The sequence below is a fragment of the Euleptes europaea genome, chromosome 16 (genome assembly GCF_029931775.1).
Source record: "Euleptes europaea isolate rEulEur1 chromosome 16, rEulEur1.hap1, whole genome shotgun sequence".
NCBI classification, from domain to species: Eukaryota; Metazoa; Chordata; class Lepidosauria; order Squamata; family Sphaerodactylidae; genus Euleptes; species Euleptes europaea.
In genome coordinates this window covers 48816074-48840702 of record NC_079327.1, presented here as the reverse complement: position 1 = coordinate 48840702, position 24629 = coordinate 48816074, and the positions used below count along the sequence as shown (strand labels likewise).

Genomic DNA, 24629 nt, shown 5'->3' with positions numbered 1-24629 from the left:
AGTACGAATATACAAATTTGCACTTTTTACATTTCATTTTGTTTTTGTATGTTGTCATTATATACCCTTTTCATTTTGCCCATTTTTGTTGCCTCCTAATTCATTGGTTCCTTTTACACCATTTAATGCCATTTACACATGATATGCTAACTTTATACAATTAATATAAAAATGGATTTATGATAATATTGCTGTCAAATTTTGTTGGCATGGTGAGAAAAAAGGCAGCTGTAGTTTTAAACTAAGCAGGGAGACCACCGAGGGCAGAGAGACTCCAACAAAAAGCTCATCAGTAATAGCATTATCATATTTTATGTTAGAAATTTTGTTTAGAAAAAATCTAGTTTCTAACGTGGGGTCTCCCTGCTTAGATTGATAGATAGTTTATTTGCTGCCCTTGGCCAGATAAAACAAGATACATGGACTAAAATGGTCTTACCGACAAAAATGTACAGTCCGAGTCTTAAGTCACTTAAATAAATAAATAACATCCAAGTTACATCTGCCATTTGGACTAAGAGACTACTCTGTGGCAACGAATTTTCATTGCAGCTGTACAAAATTTTGCTACCTGAGAGGTGATTGAGAGATTATCTCCTTGTAGGAGCTTTTCTCTTTTCTCTTTCCCTGTTGGGTCCCATTCTCAGTATGAGGGGCTCAATAAACTTAGAACAGGGTATAGTGTAAAAGTTACAGTTCAGGAGAACATGTTCAGAGGTTTCTAAATCCCCGGATTTGCAGGGGCATAGTCTCTCTGCCCTCGGTGGTCTCCCTGCTTAGTTTAAAACTACAGCTGCCTTTTTTCTCACCATGCCAACAAAATTTGACAGCAATATTATCATAAATCCATTTTTATATTAATTGTATAAAGTTAGCATTTCATGTGTAAATGGCATTAAATGGTGTAAAAGGAACCAATGAATTAGGAGGCAACAAAAATGGGCAAAATGAAAAGGGTATATAATGACAACATACAAAAACAAAATGAAATGTAAAAAGTGCAAATTTGTATATTCGTACTTTTCAAATGTTCTAAAGGAATAGAATGACCATGAGTTGGAAGGAAGCAGCTTATTTTGAGCATGTGCAGAAGCTTGTTCTATATCACGGTCTAGAACTTTTTAGGGACATGGCCTTTGACTTCTGAAATTAGTGAGCAATACGAGCTATGCAGATTCTATTACAGACCAGGTAGCTGCAAGTTTCATTGACATCATTGCTGCAAAGTTTGAGCACAGATGGGAACGACCCCGTTCACTTACGTTTGTACTCTCCTGAGTACTAGTCTGCCTGGTTTATGTCCTATGCCAAAGGAAAAAGATGGCATCCTATCCACTGATGGTTGCCAAGAATTAAGTTGCATTACAACTTCCAGTTGCTACTGTATATTCATCAGAGTTTTGTGCAAAGAACAACTTGCCAAGTGGAAGCATTATGATATTTTTGTGTGTTTCCATTTTGGAAAGGAGAAAGGTTTGGCAGAGATACAAAGTCTCCTGCTTAAATACCTCACACATTGGCAAGAATGGCAAAATATCTTACACTGAAACAAAACATCTTCACTTTTACACATAGCAATAGCAAACAGACAAACAGCAACAAAAGCCTCTTCTAGCAAAGCAATGCTGAAAGAACAACTAAGATGCATATCTGAAAATAAACAAAACAGAACATAAGAAAGTCCATGCTGGATCAGACCAAGGACCATCAAGTCCAGCAGTCTGTTCACAGTGGCCAACCAGGTGCCTCTAGGAAGCCCACAAATCAGATAACTGCCGCAGCATTGTCCTGCCTGTGTTCCAAAGCACTTCCTGGAGAGAATAGGTATGCATCATGACTAGTACCCATTTTTAATAGCAGCCATGAATAGCTCTCTCCTTCATGAACATGTCCACTCCTCTCTTAGACTTCAGCAAACTTGCTAATGTATTACATCAAATAGTATAGGTGGGTAGCCGTGTTAGCCTGTAGTAGAAGAAAGAAATTTGAGTCCAGTAGCACTTTAAAGACCAACATTTCTCATGAAATAAGCTCTCATAAGTCAAAGCTCAGTTTGTCGGACAACAACAGGTACCTGACAAGGTGAGCTTCGCCTCTTGAACGTTTATACCATAGAAAATTTTGTTGGTCTTCTAAGGGTTACTGGGTTCAAATTTTGATCAAATGGTATAGGTGCTCGTCCACATAGGTTGTCTAAACCATAGGCTACTGAAAACACCTGGAGCTCAATTTGGTTAATGAGACTATCAAAGGTATTTTGCATACTTCAGGTCCTTGGCAGGTCCTTTGAGTGAATGTTAATTGGGTACACAATACAGTTTATAGTATCTGAAGAAAAAAAGCTCATTCCAGTTTTGTCTGAAGGCTAAAATATTTTCTTCACTTAGAAGAAATGGGTTTCGGTTCTCAACTGTGTTATTAATATCTCAGTCTTATTCTCTACTGTGGCAAATAGGAACTGACACAAGAAACCCAGTATCAGCATACAAGTCAGCATAAGCACTCCTCCCCTTGCCTCAATCTGAGTTCTCAACCACCTTTCATGTGTGGGATCAACAGCAGCCATTGGGGTGCTGCTACAAGGTTATTCCAGCACAGCTTGTGCACACTGCTGCTGATTTAGGTCTTTTATGCATGGGAATTTAACCTTGGGCTGGATGCTCTCTTGACCCACACTTTTCTGATCCACATTCTCAAAATCCTATGGATGGTGGTTGTTTGCTCCAAAGAAATTCCTGGAGTATCAGGAGTACTGCAGAATCACAAGCAGAAATCCGAAAGCATCTGAGTCCCTGCCCCTTGAAAACGCTGCTTTGTAATTAGTGGTAGTGTTGATTGTTAAAAAAATGTCACCCCCACCCCCCACCCCAGCTCCCCTCTGCCCCCAGCGAGTGGCCATTTTACAACCCAAGTGCCACCAGGAAAAAAAAAGGCAGAGCTGCAGCCCAGTGCTCAGCTACTTGTCCCCTTTGATCATGGAGCATGCAGGGGAGAGAAAGCTAAACTAAGCCCTGGACGGCAACCCAGCAGTTGGCTTCCTCTCCCCTGTGATCAGAGATCGTGGGGAAGCACTGGGCTCAGCCACCCATCCCCTGCAATCAACAGGGACTGGAGAAGTAAGCAGCCATGTGGCTGCTTACCTCTCTGGTATCAATGGCTTCCCGGGGCTTCGTGGAGGGGATAGCTGAAGGCTGGCTGGAGGATTGGGAGGAGAAAGCATGAGAATGGGGGCATGAGGGTAGAGATGATTTGACCTCAGAGAAGAACTAAGAATCTTGTTAAAAGAGCATTGGGAAACTCGGAGAGAGTGTGCAGGGTGGGAGTGTGTGTAGTGGGAGTGGGAGGAGGAAACGAGAACAGGGGCATGTGGGGGCATTGGTAGAGATGATTTGACCCAGGTTGATCTTGGAGAAGAACTAAGAATTGCATTAAAAGAGCATTGGGAAGACCTGGAGAGAGAGTGTGGGGTGGACCGCGAGGTCAACTCTGAGGGACGGAAAACTCATGCATAACTTCAAGGAACAACTGAGTCAGTCCGGGGGCAAATGTGAGTCAGAGTACCCATGCATAAAAGACCTTAAAGGCCTTTTCAAGGTAGACCCTGGAATGAGAAAAAGATAGCAGTGGAGGCAGATCAATGGTGTTAGGTGCAAAGTGCTGGCAGACCAGGACTGCCTTCTCAGTACTGGGGCAATACTGTGCTGCTGATGACTGCCTGTAGCAGGGGCTCGAGGGAACTTTGGGAAGTGTTTTGGTAAAGCATCTCATATCTGCTGTGGCACAACTAAAATAGCAGCATAAGATTTGGTTGTTGATTCCCTTATTAAAGTCCATCATAACTTCTTGTACGTAGTAAAGTGCATGTGTGGAAAGGTAATATTGTGTGTGTCCATATCACAGACACTGACGTTGCTTTAGCTAATGTAAAAAGTTATACCAAAGGGACAAGATTTCTAACTTTTGTACTGCTTTGGCATAAATCACTGCAGGGACATTATCTATAAAATTGGTGCCTATCTGTCTTTGGCATGTCATATCAATGACAATTTTTTCAGGGCAGGACTGGGTTTTATTGAGGTTCATTATTAGGGTAGCTGCTTACAACACGTCCTTAAAGGACGTTACAGCAGCCAGTGTTCAAAAGTCACCACTTCTTTAGTAGTCCTATTCATTTCTAAGGGTCTGTTGTGTATAGCATGAGTTATTGAAGAGGATTGGGGACTGTGATCTATGTTACATATTCTGCGAAGCTGTTCATTGATCCTATAGGAGTGCATTACCAGTGAATGGCCTGGCATGAAGGCTCTTATTTGAGGAAATTAGGCATCTGAGGTTTTGTTCATGGATTTTGGCAGAGGTGCTTAAGATATCCCTTATTTAGGCTGCTGTTAGATCTCCTAGCATAGTTTAAGTTAGTGCTACAAAGTCTAGTATTGGTAAACAGAATCTCTTCAATGAGAGAAAACATGAGGGAAATGGATTTTTATCTGAGAATCAGAATGACTTGTGTAGCTGTGTGCCTTATGCATATAATTAATACACTCTTTTTAAAAAATGCTACAAAATTATGTTATATTTAAAATGGACTGGGGATTAATTGCATTTCAAAACATCTATTAATTCAGAAAAGAAGGCGACGGCAGCATAACCCTACAGTGACAGTGATTGCTGTGTTTACCATTATGTATCCTAATTTGCTTGGCTTTTTTGTATGTTTTACAAACTTGCATATATGTTTCCATTCAGGAAAAGAAAAAGAAAAAGCAATAGAAAGGAAAGTTCAGTGGGATGGCTAAGATCCATAATAGCTGACTCACTGGAATTATTGCTGTACCTAAAGTTTTCTAAAGGCATGTCCAAAATGTACACTTAATGCTCCTTCAGCCTTGACAGTTGACCTTTCAATTTGTTGGGACAACAGCAGCAAATTCTGCAGGGTAAACACAGCAAGTACGATTTAGTAACCTACCTCTAGTCTCTTATCTCAGGTACCAACCAAACTGACACTCTCTTTGTACTCAATCCATGTACGTTTCTCTGTACTTTTCTACAGAAGCCAAACAATTTTAGAAATGTTCTTTTTCCCTTGCCCAGTACTTTGGGTATTTCTGGTTTTATTTTGAAAATGAAAACCATGCCCCATTTTATAATCAATATGATTTTCCTTCCCTCAGTAAGATCTAGGGTTAAAGAAAAGAACAAAACCAAAATAAACAACTAGTCACACAGTTGTAATTTGGTCGACCACTCGGGTGCTATCCATATCTACCATTTCTACACACTCGATTTCCTCCCGGTTCTCAGGAGTTTTCTTCTCTTTCCTCTTTTTCTTGGACGGTGGCAGAAAAGTCAGTATCACAGGTAAAATGGCAAAGCAATGAAAGAAGGTGACTAATGCTATCAAAAACAAGCACCTGAACAGTGTACGGGTCAGATTTGAAGGCACAGCTGCAAGAGGAATTAGACCAGCAATATAGCAGAGGTAGCTCTGTAAAATAGCTACCCCGTGCACTTCCAGGGCATTCTTTACCCATTTAGTTCTTGTGAAATCTTTGCCCAGGACAAATGTTGACAAGAGAGGTGCACAGTTGTCAACTGTATAATTAATCCCATAAATTAAGCACAACACAGAAATACAGTCCAGTTCTACTTTCCACAAGGTCATAAAACCTATAACTCCAAATTCGACTGAGGCAACAGTGAGCGTGAGCCATACATTGATGAGAGAGTCTGCCACAAGAAATGCAGAGAAGAAGAGCAGGAATAAAGCACTGATGCAGGAGTTCTGCAAGGGGGCCCCCACATACGAGGCATAACGATCCATGTATACAAATGAGGGGTTGAAAACAATGAATTTAACCTTAGATTTGAGAGAGAGCTTCCTTAAGGTTTCCAGGAGGCGGTAAAGCTCTTCTCGTTTGGTTTCCATTGTCTTAGCCACCAAGAACATTCTAGAGGCTACAACTTCCACTTCATTGTACTTCTTGGAGAAAATTATATCCTCTGAAAAATGAGCAAACGAAGGGGTTTTCAGAAAGGAGTTTCTCAGCATATCAGTAAAATTCTTTCTGGGTAATCCAGTTGAGATGTTGAGTTTTCTAAGGTAATTTAAGTAGCTCTCAAACCAAGATATCCTCACAAACCCCCTGGTGTACTCTAGCATGTCATCTTGAACGGTCATGTTCCAGTATTCTATTGATTCATAGATATAAAACCCAATGACTGGGCTGTAATTACTGAAGTATTTCTGCTGAGCAGCAGTATACTCCATGGTTCGTGTCGCAGTTGCTACAATGTTACTAAGGTCTGACTCTTCGTTGACCTGCAGGTAGCCCATTAAGGCAAAGGAAATATAAATAAGATAAAAGAGAACTACAAAAGGCTTGACATAGGTGTTCGTTATCCAGTCACAGTAATATCGCTTGAGAAAACACACTAAAAGGTGACTTTCATAACTGTTTGTCTCCTCTGACTCTGTGGTGTCCTCGCTGAATTTGGCTGTCAGAAGGAACCTATACCAAGCAGGTTTCTCTTGCAATACCTCTGGCTTTGGTACTTTTCTGCAGAAGATACTATGCTGGTAGTTATTTTCTATATAGCCAGTAAACACGAGGCTGGAACCATAAAAGAAGAGTACGTAGAGGTAGTTGAAGAAAATTGCAATACAGGAATTGCAGCAGAAGATCCTGGCTGCTTCAATGTTAGTGAAGGGGCTGGCACCTATTCCAAAAGTGACCAGGTACATGGCAGTGGTGAGAGAGAAGGAGAGCATGGAGTCTGCAAATACAGCTGCTGTTCTCTCTTTTACATGTTGGTCTTCTCTAGTTTTCCTCCAGGAGGACAGCATTTCAAAAGTTCCATATAATCCATGACCTGGAATAAAGAACAAAGCCACTGTTTAACGATGTTAAGAGTTTTAGTCAGCAACGACAAATCAACAAAAGTTAATGGATTGGATCCTATGAATTTCAAGCACAGAGGTCCTATTGGATGCAAATATTTCCCGCCTTGCCTTCTCCACAGCAGCTGCCAGTGAGCTCTGAAAAGCTGGTGCTGGGGCAAAATGTGGCACAGGAGGCTGCTGTGAGGAAGGGGAATCAGGTGACATGTCCTCCATCTCTCTTTTCCTCCAGTGTCGCTTCCTCTACCATAAGAGTCTCCACTGGTGCAAGAAGTGAGTGAGGCAATTCTACCTGATGTTGCCTCTTCACAGCAGCTCCCTGTTCTCATAAGTCCCTCCCCCCCACTTCTTTGAAATCACAGGAGCCTAGGCAGGAAAGATCTGCTTCCACAAGAAATGTCTGCTAGAAGATCCATCCATGTCCAAAGGTACATGCATTTGAGCACATTAACTCGAGAAGCAATTGTCCTGTTGCAGAGGAAACCAACATCAAGGCTCTCTTAAACAACAGAGCTATAATAATCAGGGCTAGTAGAATTCAGTGCCAAAGAAATCCAAATGCATTGCCAAGGAGAATTATGCTAACAAGACCTGTTATCCAAATTAAAACTAAATTATGCACATTTCATGCCATGTTTTCACTCTGTGAAGATTTTAAAATTACCTAAATTAAAAGGACATAAACTATATGTTATTAATGTTGAAATGAAACACTGCACTCAGCCATGAGGACTATTTTATATAAAATGGAATGGAACTTAGAAAGAGAAGACATGGCACAGATCACTAGTTTCCTTTTTCTCCTTGTTTTGCATCGAAGCAGAGAAAAGTCTGCACCAGGGAAATGCCAATAGTGTACTCAGAAAATAACTGTATAAATCAATACTATGCAAAACTGTTTAATTTTCAAAACAATTCTCAGGGCAAAATCTGTGCATGCAGTAAGGATGCACGTGTAAATATTTTCCTAATGCTATAGTGAATGCAAAAGCTCTTGCAGAAGCTTGAGGATCTATGGTGTTGTTTTTTTAAAGCCAGTTTCTGGCTGTCATGGTTGAGAAAATATTTCAAAACATGCCAACACCATATCCAATTAGGACTAAAAACGTCCAATTTTGAGGAAGTGAAGTGTGCTTTACGATATACAAAGGCAAACTAGATTCTTTGCACTAGGTTCAAAATTGTGTGGGACTTATTTAACCAACCAACCCATCATGAGGGCTAGAAACGTCCTTTAGAAACCACAAAGATGGTGTGCATTCTCCATATTCTCCACAAGATTAAAACTTTCCCTACTACCCCTCTTGTTGGCCAACTGTTGTGACCAACTGTTCCAGTGCACAGTCATTTATGATGTCTAGGAATCTCATTTCTACAGCATGACTTGAGCATGTTTACCCAGTCAATGTGAGGGTAGCTGAAGTCTCCCAGTATCATAACATTATCTGCTTTAGTCACCTCCTTCATTTCCTTCTCCATCTCAAGATCAACCTCAAGGGTTTGATCAGGTGGGTGATAGTACACCCCTCTGCATGTTTAAGTAGCAAGGCCCAATGTTTCCACCCATATCACTTCTGTTGGGGAGTTAATTCCCTGATGTTTTCTATCTTATTTGATTCCATGCCTTTTTTGATGTACAAAGCAACACCTCCCCCAATAGATCCCTCCCTGTCTTTCCTACAGAGTTTATACCCAGGGATTACTGTATCCCATAGATTTTCCCCATTCCATCATGCTTCTGAGATACTCACTAGATCTCTTTCCTACAAAGCCTCTGAGTTTAGCATCAAAGTAATAGATTTTGAGCTACCAATCCTGTGTTTACCCAATTAGCATGTCTGTCTCATTAGTGTCCTGAGTAATCCAGAAAAGAGAAGTGCTTAAATGGTCATTTTTAGTGCTGAGATAAAGCACTAATCTTTCTAAAGCTGATCTATCGTATCAGATTGATAGGAAACTAGGAAGTTCAGTACTCACAATGAACGTATTTGGCTCCTACATTAAACAGTGCTGCAATAGCTATGCTGAGCCTTCTAAATATGCTGGTTAGAATTTTCTTTGCGAAATAACATTCATGAAGCACAATCAATATTTGGGGCAAGCTGTGACTCTCTCCAAACCCTCCTGTCTTCACTGACTGCAGAGTTGTTACAGCTAAACAGATGAATCACAGCCATGTATAAATATCATTGTTAAATCCAGTACATCTGACTTGATGTACTGTTTCCAGCTACTTAATATTTACGTTCTGTATTGCGTATCAGTACACTGCAATTCACATGGGGAGGTCCTGTGCCAGCATTAGGAACAGTTTTGTACACAATATATTGATTGGATGCATGTATCTCCAAATTATAGAGAAATAGGAAGCCATTGCTCAGGTAGGAGCTTATGCAGGCACCAAATATCCTGCCTGTTTTTTTGGTAATAAAAAATATGGTCTACTCAATATATTTTTAGTGTTCTCTATGTTTTTTGTACATGTTCATGGTTAATCTCACTTCCCAGTAAAGTTTTTTTTAAAATACTTTATATATTACATATATATAATGGCCCACAGACTGGAAACGATCCATTTACATTCCAATTCCTAAGAAAGGAGACATCAAAGATTGCAGCAACTATCGGACCATCACATTAATTTTTCATGCAAGTAAAGTGATGCTCAAAATCTTACAGCAAAGGCTGTTACCATATATGGAACGAGAAATGCCTGATGTTCAAGCTGGTTTCAGAAAAGGAAGAGGCACTAGAGATCATATTGCAAATATACGCTGGTTACTGGAGATTACGAGAGAATTTCAGAAGAAAATCAGCTTGTGTTTCATAGATTACAGCAAAGCTTTTGACTGTGTGGATCATGAAAAGCTATGGCTGGTTTTAAAGGAAACGGGTGTGCCACTACATCTGATCGTTTTGATGCGCAACCTGTACTCTGGACAAGAGGCCACAGTTAGAACAGAATATGGAGAAGCGGAATGGTTTCCAATTGGCAAAGGTGTCAGACAAGGATGTATTTTACCTCCCTATCTCTTCAATCTATATACAGAACATATAATTAGGAAAGCTGGATTAGATTTAGATGAAGGTGGAGTGAAAATTGGAGGGAGGAACATTAACAATTTGAGATGTGCCAATGAGACTACATTATTGGCAGAAAATAGGAAAGATTTGAAACGACTACTGCTGAAAGTTAAAAGAGAAAGCGCCAAAGCAGGACTACAGCTGAACATCAAGAAAACAAAAGTAATGACTACAGGAGAATTAAACAACTTTAGGTTGACAATGAGGAAATTGAAATGGTTCAAGACTTTCTATTCCTTGGCTCCACCATCAACCAAAAGGGAGACTGCAGCCAAGAAATCAGAAGGAGATTGAGACTGGGAAGGGCAGCCATGAAGGAGCTAGAAAAGATTTTGAAGTGTAAGGATGTGTCACTGGCCACCAAGACTAGATTAATTCATGCCATCGTATTCCCTATTGCTATGTATGGGCGTGAAAGCTGGACAGTGAAGAAAGCTGATAGGAAGAAAATAGATTCCTTTGAAATGTGGTGTTGGAGAGTGTGACAGATTCTGTGGACTGCCAAAAAAACAAATCAGTGGGTTATAGATCAAATCAAGCCTGAACTGACCCTAGAAGCTAAAATGACTAAACACAAGAGTCACTGGAAAAGACGACAAGAGTCACTGGAAAAGACAGTCATGTTAGGAAAAGTTGAGGGCAGCAGGAAAAGAGGAAGACCTCAATAAAGGAAGCCACAGCCTTTAATTTGCAAGATCTGAGCAAGGCTGTCAAAGATAGGACATTTTGGAGGACTTTCATTCATAGGGTCGCCACACACACACACACACACACACACACACACACACACACACAATTTAATATTTAAGCTCATTCATTTCAGATTTGATATTATACCCCATGAGATCACTAAACTGTTAGATCATTTCTAAACTAGTAGCCAAAAACTCAACCATATCCTGCTGGGCTTGTTGTAACACTGGCCTCTGCGTAAAATGTTATTTTCAAATTTTTTATTAAGTCTAAATCCTTCAATCTTGTATTCTCTGAAAAGGTCTCAATATTAAACAATAAAGGGCAAAGTGGATGTCCTAGTATGGTGCTTAACTGTTGTTTGAAACTATCCATAATAATCAGTGATCAAAACTCTGGTTAGGGACGTCAGTTCAGCTGCATTTATTTGCTTTAAACCACAGATTACTGCAGAACTAACCTTAATTGGTAAATGAACAAAAATTAAAAATGTCAAGTTTCTTCTAGTAACTCATTATTAGCAAATTATTAGCATGCCTTTAACATTATTATGACAATATAACAATGTTTAAGGTTCTTCTTAAATTGTGGCTTAACTCTTTGACTTTAAAGAATTCTGTCTGGTTCTTATGTATGTTACTATTTTGTAATAATTTACAAAAACTTTCCTTTCCTTTTTCCTTTCCTTTCCATTCCTTTTTCCTTTCCTTTTTTCCTTTTATCCCTTAGAAGCTCCTTGATCAATTGATCTTGAGCAGCATATATCTAGTGATGGAGGGATATAAGGACTGAAACTAGTCATCTAGTTTATAAGATTCTGCTAATGGAGCTTCCCTTCAAAATTTAGCAAAATGTTTTTTGCTTCCAACCATGACTTTGAAATTCCCTCTATTCTTTTAAAATTACAATCAGAAAAAAAGTCAATGTTAAGTTTTGTGCTAATATTTTGTGACATTTTCTATAACTAGTTTAGAAGATGTTCTGTATTTTATGTCGAAGAGCCCTATATCTGGGATAAACAAAACAAAACAAAGGCCATTAATGCATAGTCATAATCGAATTTATTTGCCCCTGGCCAATCTCACTTTTTATGTCCCTGCGTTCAAAAAATTGAATGCACGGGGACATAATTCGGGGCAAACAAATTTGGCTGCTTTCCCCACTGTGTAGAAGGCACTGCCGGGCCCCGGTGAGGAAAGCAGCGGTGGCAGCACTTTTTCCATGCCCCTCACCCCACCCATGCCTCTCCCCCCCCCTCTCCCAATGCCCTCCCCCCCGCCAGCGTTTGTAGCTCACCTTTGAGCAGCCTTCAGCCTGCTGCCTTGATTCCCGCCGTCAGAGGCAAAGCGGCGGTGGCCTTTTCTGGCACCAGGTCCGTGCACTTCCAGCCGCCACAAACCACCACCCGGCAACCTTTCGCCGGGTGGAGGCTGGGCAGCTGGAAGCGCGTGGCCTGGGAGCTGGAAGGGGATGCCGTTGCCACTTTGCCTCTGACAGGGGGAATCGAGGCAGCAGGCTGAAGGCTGCTCAGAGGTGAGCTTCAAACAATGGCTGGGAGGGGGAGAGAAGGTGCCCCCATCGCTGCTGCAGTTCTCTCTGCCGGGGCCGGGCAGTGCCTTTTACCTGGCGGGGAAAGGAGCCGCTGCCATTGTGCTGCTGGGGCCCGGAAGTCTCCCGCGGGGAGTTGATCTGGGCGACCTGCATGCACGGGCGATCTCCTTCCTCTGTTGCGCAGCTTCCTTTAAAGTCACAATAACAGAGGAATTAGTTTTCCTGGGAATGTAGCGAAAAGCGAAGGGGTCAATGCGCGCTTGTGCAAAGCACGTGCGTGGGGACCTCGCCAATTCGCTGCATTCCCAGGAGAAAAGAGGGAGAAAACGGCCATGTGTTAATGGCCATAATAATCAAATACAGAAACAGAAAGGGAGATAAACCTTAGAAAGATGTAGAAAGCACAGTTTTATTTGAAACCCCCTGGAATGTTATAAAAAATCTCATATTGTTTCATAGTGAAACTTCTTGATGAGTGTGACCAACTGGTTAGGTTCCACCTCTTCCTAAGAGCAACAAATGGGGAGAGACAGTAGGAAAAGAGCAATTAAGAACAGCAATTGGGAGTTGGCAGCTGGGGAGTTGAGAGGGAAAAGGAAGCTGTCTGAGTGAAACTGTGGAGAAGAGCTACTTATAGTGGGCTGCAAATAGTCAAATTTGTAACCAAAGGATCTCAGTTGCGGGAATGGGACCACAGTTCTAAAGTTCAATGGCAGTGAAATGATGTATCTTCTACCTTACTTTCTTCAGTGTTATGCTAATACACTGAAAATAAATAAACGTTGGCTTCTTGTTTTGTTTAAACCTATGGACTGTGTGTCTCAGGGAAAGAAACACATACACATAATTTAATATTTTGGACTATATATATATTATATGAAATGAATAAATGGTGGCAGCATGCGAATGGAACAGTGTTTGAGCCCCCAAACCCAGTAACTCTGTAAATGAGGGCTTCTTATTAAAGGGCTACCCTGTCTGTTGATGTCTCTGTGAGTGAGAGAGAAGATTTGAGGTGTTAAACTGGTCATGGCTCTCTCTGTATTTTAAAAGAGATGAGAAGGGTGGAGAATATGAGATCCTGACCTACTTGTAACCTGGAAACTAAGAGAGAGAGAGAGAGAGAAAGGGAGGTTGCAGAGGGTGGCAGGCACTCTGTGTGAGTGGAGAAGGGGTATCACAATAAGTAATTCTGAACTTCTTTTAGAGAGGAACATTCTAAAAATCTTGGCTTTTGAAATATCTCTCTACTTATAGTCGTTAGGTGAGTAGCTGGATTCTTCAAAAATCTTGCAACATACCTAAGGCTGCTATCTTAAGGATGCTTTCCAGGGAGAGAGCCCTATTGAATAAAATGGATGTTGCTTCTGAGGAGACCTGCTTAGGATTGCTTCAGAAGGCTCTATGCAACGAACAATCTAGCAGTGCCAAAGTTCAGCCTTAAAACAATAGCAGAGATGAAGACATTGTGAAACTAAAGGGAAACCCTGCTCTTTTAAAAGGCTCTGCTTTGAATGGGACAACACAGAGGCTTCTGGGATATAAGGCCATTTCCCCATGTATTCACTTAAAATCACCTGCTATTTACATGGGACAAGCCTTGGTTCTTGTCCATCCTGAATGTGACACAGTCATTTGTATTCTTGTAATCTAAGACATGAACAGACATGTAAACAAGATTTGTGTCCTATTTCTGGTGACACTTTTGCTATTTATCTTCATTTTCTAAACTGTTGTATAGTTACTTTCAGCCTGCAGGTTGAGGCTGTCACTTTGATAACTAGCGTGGTGCCCCCATTAAAGCTAATTGGGAGCACTGAAAATCCCCAGACATAAAATCAGGCAAAAAGTAAAATCGGTAACTGACATCCTATTGTTAATTATGTTTTAAATAGTTATGTTCTATTCTCGTTAGGAAAAACTATTAAGCTCACTTTCACTGTGTTCTTTGTAAAGGCAGATTGACCTTTACTATTAATTTTTTTAAAAGCGGATTGCTTGCCAAAGAAGGGACTGTGTAGTTTAATCCTTTTATAGATTCCATAAGTGCTGCAGAAAAGCCTGTCTGAGATGTTGTATCTATGTGAACCTAGCTTCTATTAAAACCAAACATTATAAAATAGAACCTTTGCATATTACCCATTTCATGTGGCAAAAGTTGTAGTTATTATAATTTGTGGAAAGGCTTAGTCCAGTAATTGGACTTCCATTAAAACATTTTAAATATTTTTTATGCATTTGGCAAGGTAGTGTTCTTTGCAATAAAGCAAAACTAACTCAAGGTCTAATACTGTTATTAGTCAACAGCTGTAGATAATAACATTATTGGCTCTTTAGCCGCCATTGCTTTCAATAAGAAAATGTAAGATTATATAGGTTTTGGGGGTCACATCTTTCACTTTAATATTACATAGGGAAGGGAAGAAGAACTGCAAGGTAAATTATGCTTTTTGTATACCTCTTCCTATAATTAATCAACTCCTGAGATAATGAACATAAGACTGAGAATATTTCCTGTTCAGCCAGTTAAAGAAATCACCCAGTTCTTCCCTCCCACTTGCAATCACTTCAGAGTGATTTCAGAGTAGGGTTGCCAGCTCCGGGTTGGGAAATACCTGGAGATTTTGGGAGCGTGGCCTGAGTAGGGCAGGGTTTGGAGAGGGGAGGGATTTCAATGCCATAGCATCCACCACCCAAAGAGGCCATTTTCTTCAGGTGAACTGATCTCTATTGGCTAGAGATCAGTTGAAATAGCAGATCTTCAGCCACCACCTAGAGTTTCCAAACAAACAACAACAACAAAGTGCTATATACATGGGTGAATGATCACTTCAGTGAAGTGCAAAGTACAACAGTATGAGTTACAATTTTGTATCCTAAATACAGGTAGATGTCCAATGGGTGTTCTTCACCTTATCCATATGAGGAACTTGTTAATTTTTATTGAAGTGAATGCATACACTTATGGTGAAATATGTGGGACTGAAGAAGACTCCGAAACGATCGTAACCCAGCATTCCACCTTGTTATTCAGCAAGATGAGCATCCATTGGACATCTACCTGTATTTAGGATACAAAATAGTAACTCATACTGTTGTACTTCGCACTTCACTGGTGATCATTCACCCATGTATATAGCACTTTGTTGTTGTTGTTGTTTGTTTGTTATTCCAATACAAACTGTTTTTGCATTGAACTATAGCTTTTCTGTACTAATTTTCTAACCTATGGTAACAGTACAGAGGTGTTTGTTGTTTTGGTTACCACCTAGAGGTTGGCAACCCTACTTCAGAGTCATGTCTTGCTCTATAAGCAGGGGTCTTCAATCTTTTTAAGACTGTGGGCACCTTTGGAATTCTGACACAGGGTGATGGGGTCAATGACAAAATGGCTACCGCAGAAGGCGCGTGCACGCGCGCACACACGCACGCACGCACACACAAAGGAAGCCCAAGTGCAGGAGACAAGAGGTGGGTGATAGTACTGTGTGCTGCTGCCTGTGTGCTGCTGCCTGCTGCTTGGGTATTCCCACTAATCAAAACACAAACATAGGTAGCCACCTATGTTTGATTAAGGTTCCTTCTTTAACATAGTGGTGCTTTATTTTGATTGTGTATTCCCACTGGAATGAGACAACTGCACATGTGCATTTGGACATGCACAACTGTCCCTATTTGGGGGATCTGGCCATAAAGAAACTGTCCCTGCTTGGGAGGTTTCCCACCTACTTTTTGAATTCATGATGCAGTAATATCTTCATGTTGCCATTCCACTTTAAAGATATGGGGATTTATAACATTACTGACTAAATTAGACTAGTAATTTTATTGAAGGACATGTGTGGATATATGATATAATGTGTGGTAAAATGGAATTCTGTTTGGGCTCTAACAATGCAGTCTGAGCAGAGTTATACCCTTCTAAGCCCATTGAAGTAAATTGAGCTTCAGAAGGTATATATCTGTTCAAGATTATACTGTGAATGACCCATGATGGCAAAAATACATGAAGACCAAAGACAAGCTAAGAAATTGGAATGAATGGTTATAGAACCACAAATTTGACTCCTCTTCTATGAAAAGTGTCTCTCAAATTATTGAGCGGACCCTCCTGGCTGCTTAAATCTGTCAGGGGGTGGTGGTGTTGGAAATCTGGGTCCGTTAGACAGTAAATGCTTCCCTGAGAGAGGGGGGTGGCCATTCCTGCCTTTAAGTGGGCAGTGGTTCACCCACTCCTAAAGAAAACTACTTTGGACCCAGGAAAGCTGAATAACTACTATCCAGTCTCATATGTGCCATTCTTGAGCAAGGCGATTGAACAAGTGGTGGGTGGACAACATTAGGGATTCCTGAATGAAGCAGATTGTTTGGATCAATTCCAGTTTGGTTTCAGGTCTGTTTATGGGACTGAAACAGCCTCGGTCACCCTGGTGGTTGACATACACCAGGTGATGGACAGGAGGAGTGTGGCCCTGTTAATTCTCCTGGACCTCTTGGCAGCTTTCGAGATCACTGATCATGGTATCCTTCTGGATCACTTTTTGGGACTGGCACTGGGAGGCAATGTTCTGCAGTGGTTCCAGTCTTATCTTGAGGGTAGATTTTAGAGTATGGTACTGGTAGAATGCTGCTCTGCTCCTTGGCCTCTGGCCTTCACGGTCCCTGAGGTTCCATCTTGTCCCCAATGCTTTTCAACATCTATGTAAAGCCACTGGTAGAGGTCATCCAGAGATTTCGACTGAGTTGCCACCAGTGTGCAGATGACAGCTGTATCTCATGTTACCAACAGTTCCCAGGGAGACTGTGGAAACCATGAACAGGTGCCTGGAGGCAGTTTTAGAATGGATGAGGGCAAATAAGCTAAAACCTAATCCCAACAAAACAGAGATACTACTGGCAGGGGGGAAGGTCTGACCCAGGCAATGGGTTATCCCCTAGTCTTGATGGGGTTGTACTCCCCCTAAAAGAGACATTTGCAGCTTGGAGGTGCTTCTGGACCCAGGCCTATTGTTGGATAAATAGGTGGCAGTGGTGGCCAGGGGTACATTTCACTCACTTTTTGGGGAGAGTTGGGCTACCCTTGAAGACTGTCTGGAAGCTGCAGTTGGTACAGAATGCTGAGGCCAGAGTGTTTTGGGTTTTTTTATAATATTTTTTTTATTTTTCCCCAAAATATTTAAACAAACAAATCAACAATATTAAAGACCATTGGAATAAAAAATAAAAAAGTAAATTATTGTTGAAAATACAAACATATTTAAACTAAACATAAGACTTCCCCTTCATCTCCGTCAATCTCAATATAAATTTGTATACTCTTTTGAATATAGTTCTAATCCTTATATTGTTATATTCATGTAAATATATATTTATGTCCAAATCAAATAAAATATCTGATTATCTATTATCTATCACATAGTCAGTTATTGTAGTAACTATATACAGTATACTAATATTGCGTCGTTCCTAAAAGTAGTATAAAACGGATTAGATCAAAGAATAACCCTCAAACTTCCCCATTTGCAATTCATTTTCACAGTAATTTCTCCAGGCCTCCCACTCTCCCACTCTTTTTTTGGTTTATCAGTGCTGTAAGTTTCGCCATTTCCACCAGTTCCAACATTTTTTGTATCCAGTCTTTTTTATCTGGAATATCCGCTGATTTCCATTTAGCTGCATAAGTCAATCTTGCAGCCGTGGTGGCATAAAGTAAAAATGATCTTTGCGTCAAAATAGAGTCCGGTATCATATTAAGCAACATCATCTCTGGTGTTTTAGGTATATTGTTCTGTATAATCAATCTTATTTCATTATAAATCATGTCCCAAAAGTCTTTTGCTTTATCGCAAGTCCACCACATATGATGAAATGAGCCTATTTCCGTATTACACTTCCAACATTTTGGGGACATTGTACTGTAGATCGTCGCCATCTTTTTAGGTGTTAAGTACCACCTATATATCATTTTATAAATATTTTCTCTCAAAGATTGAGCAAGAACAAGCTTCATATCTCGAGACCAAAGTCTTTCCCATTTGTCCAATAGAGTATCATGGCCTAAAGTTTGTGCTCAAGTAATCATGGAAGGTTTAATCCGATCTTGTTTGCAATGAATTTCCAAAAGTAGTTTATACATCTTGGAAATTAGATGGTCGTCTGTATCCAGTAAAGATTTTTGAAAAAATGATTTATTTTTAGAAAACCCTGTTTTCAGGTCCTGTATAAAGACAGAGTTAATCTGGTGATATTGAAACCAGGTCAAAAGATCTTTTACTTCCTCATAGTCTTTCAATAAACATTTATTACCTTCCCATTTCACAAGTTCCTGGTATGTGACAAACTGTGCAGGCCTAAGTGGTCTAAGAGTTAACATTTCTTGTGATGATATCCACATCGGTGTCTTTGGTTCGAGAAGATGTTTATATTTCTTCCAAGTTCTAAATAAAGAAGATTTGACCCTATGTTGCTGAAATGATGTATGCATTTTGATTTTATCATACCATAAGTAACCATGCCATCCACTTCTATTATCGAAACTAAATCAAGTAGTCGTGCATTGGAAAGTTCAATCCAGTCTTTAAGCCATACTAAAGCCTCCGCTTCAGCATATAATTGAAAATTAGGGAGTGCAAAGCCTCCTCTATCCTTAGAGTCCACAAGGTATTTATAAGCAATTCTTGGTTTTTTCCCTTGCCAGATGAAATTTAATAGGTCTTTCCTCCAAACAATAAAATATTTCGCTTGGGAGATAATAGGTAAGTTCTGGAATAAATATAGTATCCTCGGTAAAATATTCATTTGAATCGTTGAAATACGTCCCAAAAAGGAAAGTTTTTTATTTGACCAGCTTAACATATCTCTTTTAATTACTTCCCAAAGTTTAAAGTAATTATTAGTAATCAAATCTTTATTCTTGGTGGAGATCCAAACACCCAAATATTTCACTTTATTTGCCTTCTCCCATCCTGTAGTGGTTACCAAATTCTTCTGCTCTATTTCAGAAAGATTTTTAAATATCGTTTGTGTTTTCTCTCGGTTAATCTTAAATCCTGAAACTTGGCCATATAAAGTCAATATTTACATTAATTTGTCCATTGATTGGGTTGGGTCCTCCAAAATTAACAGAAGGTCATCCGAACTGCTGAGGCCAGAGTGTTGACTGGTGTGGGTCGCAGGGACCATCTCACTCCAGTCTTGTTTCACCTACACTGGCTTCCAATTTGCTTCTGGACTAAATTCAAGGTGCCGGTATTGACCTTTAATGCCCTGTATCGCCTGGGACCAACATACCTTAAGGACTGCCTTCTCCCTTTTGAACCTACCCATTCACTCTGATCAGCTTCACAAGCCCTGCTTCAGTTGCTCCCGCAATCTGAGGCTAGATGGATGCTGGCCCAAGAAATGGCTTTCTTGGTTTCAGCACCAAAATGTTGGAATTCTCCTTCTACTGGTGTCTTCCACTAGCGGATGAAGACGTTTTTATTTTTGTTTGGCATATCCCCAATAACTGTTATTGGCCCTCCTTCCTGGTTCTGGTGTTGTTTAGTTGTTTTCAGTTAATTATTTTATAATTTTACATATTGTTTTAATTGTTCAAATGTTTTAATATTTTTGTGCACTTCCTTGGGGGCCCTAATTGGGTGGACAGTTGGCATAAAAATGTTGTAAATAAATGGAGTAATAATAAAAATGTCTACAAAATGAAATAGCATAACATTTTGATTAATATTATTACTGACGTTTACAGAGAAGGTTCCCCCCACTCTTCATAATTGTATCACTGAAATCTGTGGATGCTATTTACAAAGTGCTACCAGTGTACACAGTTGTTGACAGAATAACAGAAGAAAAAATGCCATGAAATGAATGTTTCATGATTACAGTACTTTTTATAAATTCAGTATACCCAATGATGTAGGGATTTCTGTCTGGGAAGGTGATGAATGGGACAGGAAGAAAGATTTCTGTCTGAGACAGCTAAATGTGTCTTTCAATTATTTAAATGGTGACAAGAGGGTCAGCATGAAGGCAGAAAACTTGTAGGGCAGGAAGGGGACCGTGCAAAATCCAGATACACCCCAGTAGAGATTCTCAGTAAAAAGAATCAAGCCATTGATTTCTCAAAGTTTCGTTCATCTGACTTGGTAACATTACCTTGTTATTACTGAGAAATCTCCTTCTGTGCTGAGAATAGATTTCTTTGCCATTCACAGCTCTCCAGTGAATCACAGGTTTGTGTGCAAAATGTAGTTCTGTGAACAGCCTCGCTCCTCAAGAAATATTTCATCGGGCCCTTGATAACACATGTCACACTGCTTTATATCCACTTAGGGAACAAAATCACAATAATTTTTAGATTCTGGAATAGAATGGACAAATTTTGTACTGAAGAATTTGGCTTTGTGCTATCTTTAATTGCACAATCACAAATGTCTCAAAGTGTCCAGGAGAACAAGGACACCGTTCCCCACTCTGGTTAAAATCTCAGCAATTCTGTGCATTCTGAGAGAGAAAAACACAGTTTGAAAGATTGTTCTGTTTGTAACCCTGTTTTTTCCTGGGTCTTGTGAGATCTGGATATGCTGACTACATAAATGTCTCCAGTTAGGTTTTTGCCTCATGTTGATAGACATTCCTTTAGTTTTAATGGACATCTTGCAGCTTCACAATACAGAATATCTACTCCTTATACCTGTGTATGGACATATTCATGGAGAAGAGGGGTATTCATGGCTATTAGTTAGAATGGATACTAGTCATGCTGCATACCTATTCTCTCTAGTATCAGAGGAGCATGCTTATTATTTTGGGTGTGGTGGAACATAAGCAGGGCAATGCTGCTGCAATCGTTTTGTTTTGGGGCTTCCTAGAGGCACCTGGTTGGCCACTGTGTGAACAGACTGCTGGACTTGATGGGCCTTGTTCTGATCCAGCAGGGCCTTTCTTATGTTCTTATGTTCTTAAAATGCAGGGAAGGGAAGGCATCTGGCTCCTCCTTTCCTGGCCGTGACCCCAAGTCCTCTATGGCCTGTGTGTGTGCTATACGAGAGGACTGAAGACAGACATGGCACTCATTGTACTGGGATTGTCAGGGGGAACTTCATTTTATTTATGCAAATTCCCCAAGAAGGGAATATCCATTTCTTTAGTGTTATCTAATAAGTGTTTGCTATTTTTGGTATAGGGATAGATTTGTATTGGGTGCTTCATTTTTTTTTAAATTTTGTCTTTTTGTAGACTCCCAAGTCTTGAACACCCAAAAATAGCAAAAAAAACCCCAAACTGTTATTGTGTTTTTTTTAAAGGCAAACGATATCAATGTGTGTTGTTTTTTCTAAACTAAAACCTCAGTATTCAGGTTAAATTGCCATGCTGGCACTTTGCAATAAATAAGTGGGTTTTGGGTTGCAGTTTGGGCACTCACTCTCTAAAAGATTCGCCATCACTGCCCTATATCAGTGCCTCAGTTACAGAGAGTCTTTTATCTGGATAAAGAAAGAAAATCTGATCTGCTCACAGAGGATATAGTAGCACAAGATCAGCAGAAAGGAGATTATGATAAAATGGACAGATATTCTGAGTGAAGCTTGTGGCATCTGGAATGATTAAGTTCAAGCAAACAAGAGTACTAGAAGAAGAAGAAAAAGCAGCACAGAGAAAGTCAGATAAAAAATCCTGGAAATCTGACATGTATGCCTCCCTTATTGTGGCTCTGAATTAATGCTTTCTGCTCTCTCTGGCCAGAACAAAAAATTCAGCTCCCACTAAATAAAAACAAAACACTGAACATTAAAGTAAGAAAATTAAGTCCCATTGCTACCTTTATATAGAAAATATTTTTAAAAGTCCATCTCCCCATTAAATTGGTTATCAATTAAAATAATGAAGTAACTCTTTCTGTTTAAGGCCATGGTAGGTAAAAGAAGAATACCTAGGAAGGTCTTAGGAGGCACGGAAGGGCCTGCACCAGTGTCCACTCTGCTTGTGCTGGTGTCTGGGCCACTTGCACTGCCGCGACCGGCATGGACACGTGTTGGGGTGCGGACGCTGTCTTCCCAGCACTGCTCTGGCAGCGCAGCCCCAGGACACAGATGAGGCCTCCCAGGGGGGCTTCCTAACACCCCTTCAGGCCAGGTACACCCCCATTGCCCTCACTTGTATTTATGCCACCTTTTTAGGTGGTGTAGCCCCATGGAATACTATGGAGCGGTTGCACGGGGCTTGCAAATAAGGGCAGTTCCCAGCTTCAGTGGGGGAGAGGGCTGAATCCTCCTTTGGAGGTGCCGCCACTGCACTGCCTCCAACCACCAGCACAGCCCCTCCCCTCAGGAATGGGCTGCCCGGGTTTTTAATAAAAGATGTTACTAAGATAGTAGTGTTCAAGAATGGCTATGAGTCAAGATGATGCAGTGATAAATTGACCCTTCTCCTGAAGGTACTTTGCTGAAAATATATACTGTAACTGCTGTGCTGATAGCAGAGGGAGAGCTCCCCGAGGATTTTTGGTGCCCTGGGTGAATCTCCCACCACTGCCTTCCCCCTGCACTGTGGGGAGGCTGCTGCTACCCTCCTCCTTTCCCCATGCACCGTGGGGAAGCTGCTCCCACTCATGCTACTCTCATGGGGGCTTGCCACGGTGCGATGCCCCTCGTTAGAAGTAGATTGGGAGGCAAAAATGTCCCTAGAGAAGGACTTAATTAAAGCATAAGTTTATTTAACCTTGTTGAGCCAATTATTTAAGTCAGGGAATGTATTGCTTTTCCAGTATCTCGCAAGATTTGTTCTAGGAGCTGTTAACATATGGAGAAACATAACTCAAATATCCTTTGGTTTGTCTGGATATCCTTTGGTTTGTCTTACTGGAATAACAATTGCAAGACTGTTGGATATGATATCAATCACTTTCTTCCAATTTGTTTGGGCTCTACTGCAGCTCCACCACATGTGTAGAAAATCTGCGCCAGCTGAATCACAATACCAACATTTACTAGCATTTTTATCCAAGTTACATATTTTTTGAACTCTGCTTGGGGAGAGATGCCACATATGCATCATCTTAAATAATTTTTCTCTAAATGCAAGACTTATTGTAAAATTTAAACCCTTTGTGAGTATACTGTTCCATTTCTTTTCATCCAACTCATAACCTAATTTTTTATTCCATTTCTCTTGAAAAGGGGGGTTAATTCACCTATTTTGGTACTAATATTCCATATAACTTACTTACAGAGATTTTATATGATTTTCTGTTCAGTTTGTTTTAGTCACCTTAATTGGCATGATTTTAATAATTGTTCAAATTTGTTAAGAATTCTGGGTATCAGCTTGCCTTTTTTACTCAACTGTACTAAATAATTTCTTATTTGAAGATACTTAAAGGGGGTCAATACTTTTTTTTTACTTCCTCCAGGATCTCAGTGTAAGAGATTATTTGTAGATTTTTAAACCAATGTATATACTTATCAAAATCCTTTAACTTAAATTTAATCCATGAATGTTTGCTGATATTATCAGCTGTCATATCTACAGTTATTGACACTAATAATGATTTCCCTACTATTAATCTATGCTTTATCTCAGGGCTGGGGAACGTCAGGCCCGGGGGCCGTTTAAGGCCCGCAAAATTATTTGGTCTGGCCCTTTGTGGGTCCTGGCAGATCTCTAGCTCAGAAGGATCAAAGACTGGTGATCCGCCCCCTCCCCCCGGACAGGAATACCCTTTATTCAAGGTGGAATTGAGTTTGTTTTGCCGAGAAAAGGAACCTTTTCCCCCCTTGCAGAAGAGTTGTTAGCTATGGAGCTGCTAGGACCTCCCAACAAATTGTGTTAACCCTTTCCCACCCGGGCCATGGAGAAACATATTCCCTCTGTACGACAAGAGGGCTGGGGGCGGAAGTGGCAACAACGGAGGAATTAAAGGGGGAAGGGCCAGAATGCGCCGGGGGGGGGGAGTTCTTAGCCAGTGTATCCTTGCCATGGGGCAGTCCCTGGAGAATAGGTCCTCCTCAGAGGAGGAACTCTACCAGGATAATTCAGCCCCAGTGGAGCTGCCTCTGACCTCGCAGCCTGAAGTGGGGCCTGATTCAGCACAGCCTGGCAAGGAGGCTGAAAGCCCTGAAGCTGGTGACTCTCCAGAGCAGGAACAAGACTTACAGTCAGAAGTCATGGCAGAACCAACCCTGTCGTGCTCAGAGCCTGGACCCAGTGGCCCAGCTGTGAGCCCTCAAGCTACTAAGGCAGCAAAGGCTGACAGGTGGAGGCAGCAGCAGAGAAAGGCACTGGTAGCTAAAAGACAGTGCCCGGGTGAAAGCCTACCGGTGTGTGCTGGAACAGCAGCAGAACAGTGAGTCCTCACAGGAGGAGGTCTGACAAAGAAGCCAGTTGCCAGAAAAGTCTCAGC

The 24629-nt window shown here is 40.7% G+C and overlaps 1 protein-coding gene across 2 annotated transcripts in view; it reads right to left on the bottom strand.

Annotated features, from left to right (window-relative positions):
• Window positions 1-5089: 5089 nt before the first annotated feature.
• The window catches only part of PTCHD1 (patched domain containing 1), a 72171-nt gene continuing 52631 nt past the window's right edge, over window positions 5090-24629 (bottom strand). For both annotated transcript variants that reach the window (XM_056861841.1, XM_056861842.1), the window contains one exon: window positions 5090-6873. In XM_056861841.1, the coding sequence (XP_056717819.1) occupies window positions 5222-6873 (1652 nt within the window). In that variant the 3' untranslated portion in view covers window positions 5090-5221. The remainder of the gene's footprint in view (window positions 6874-24629) is intronic.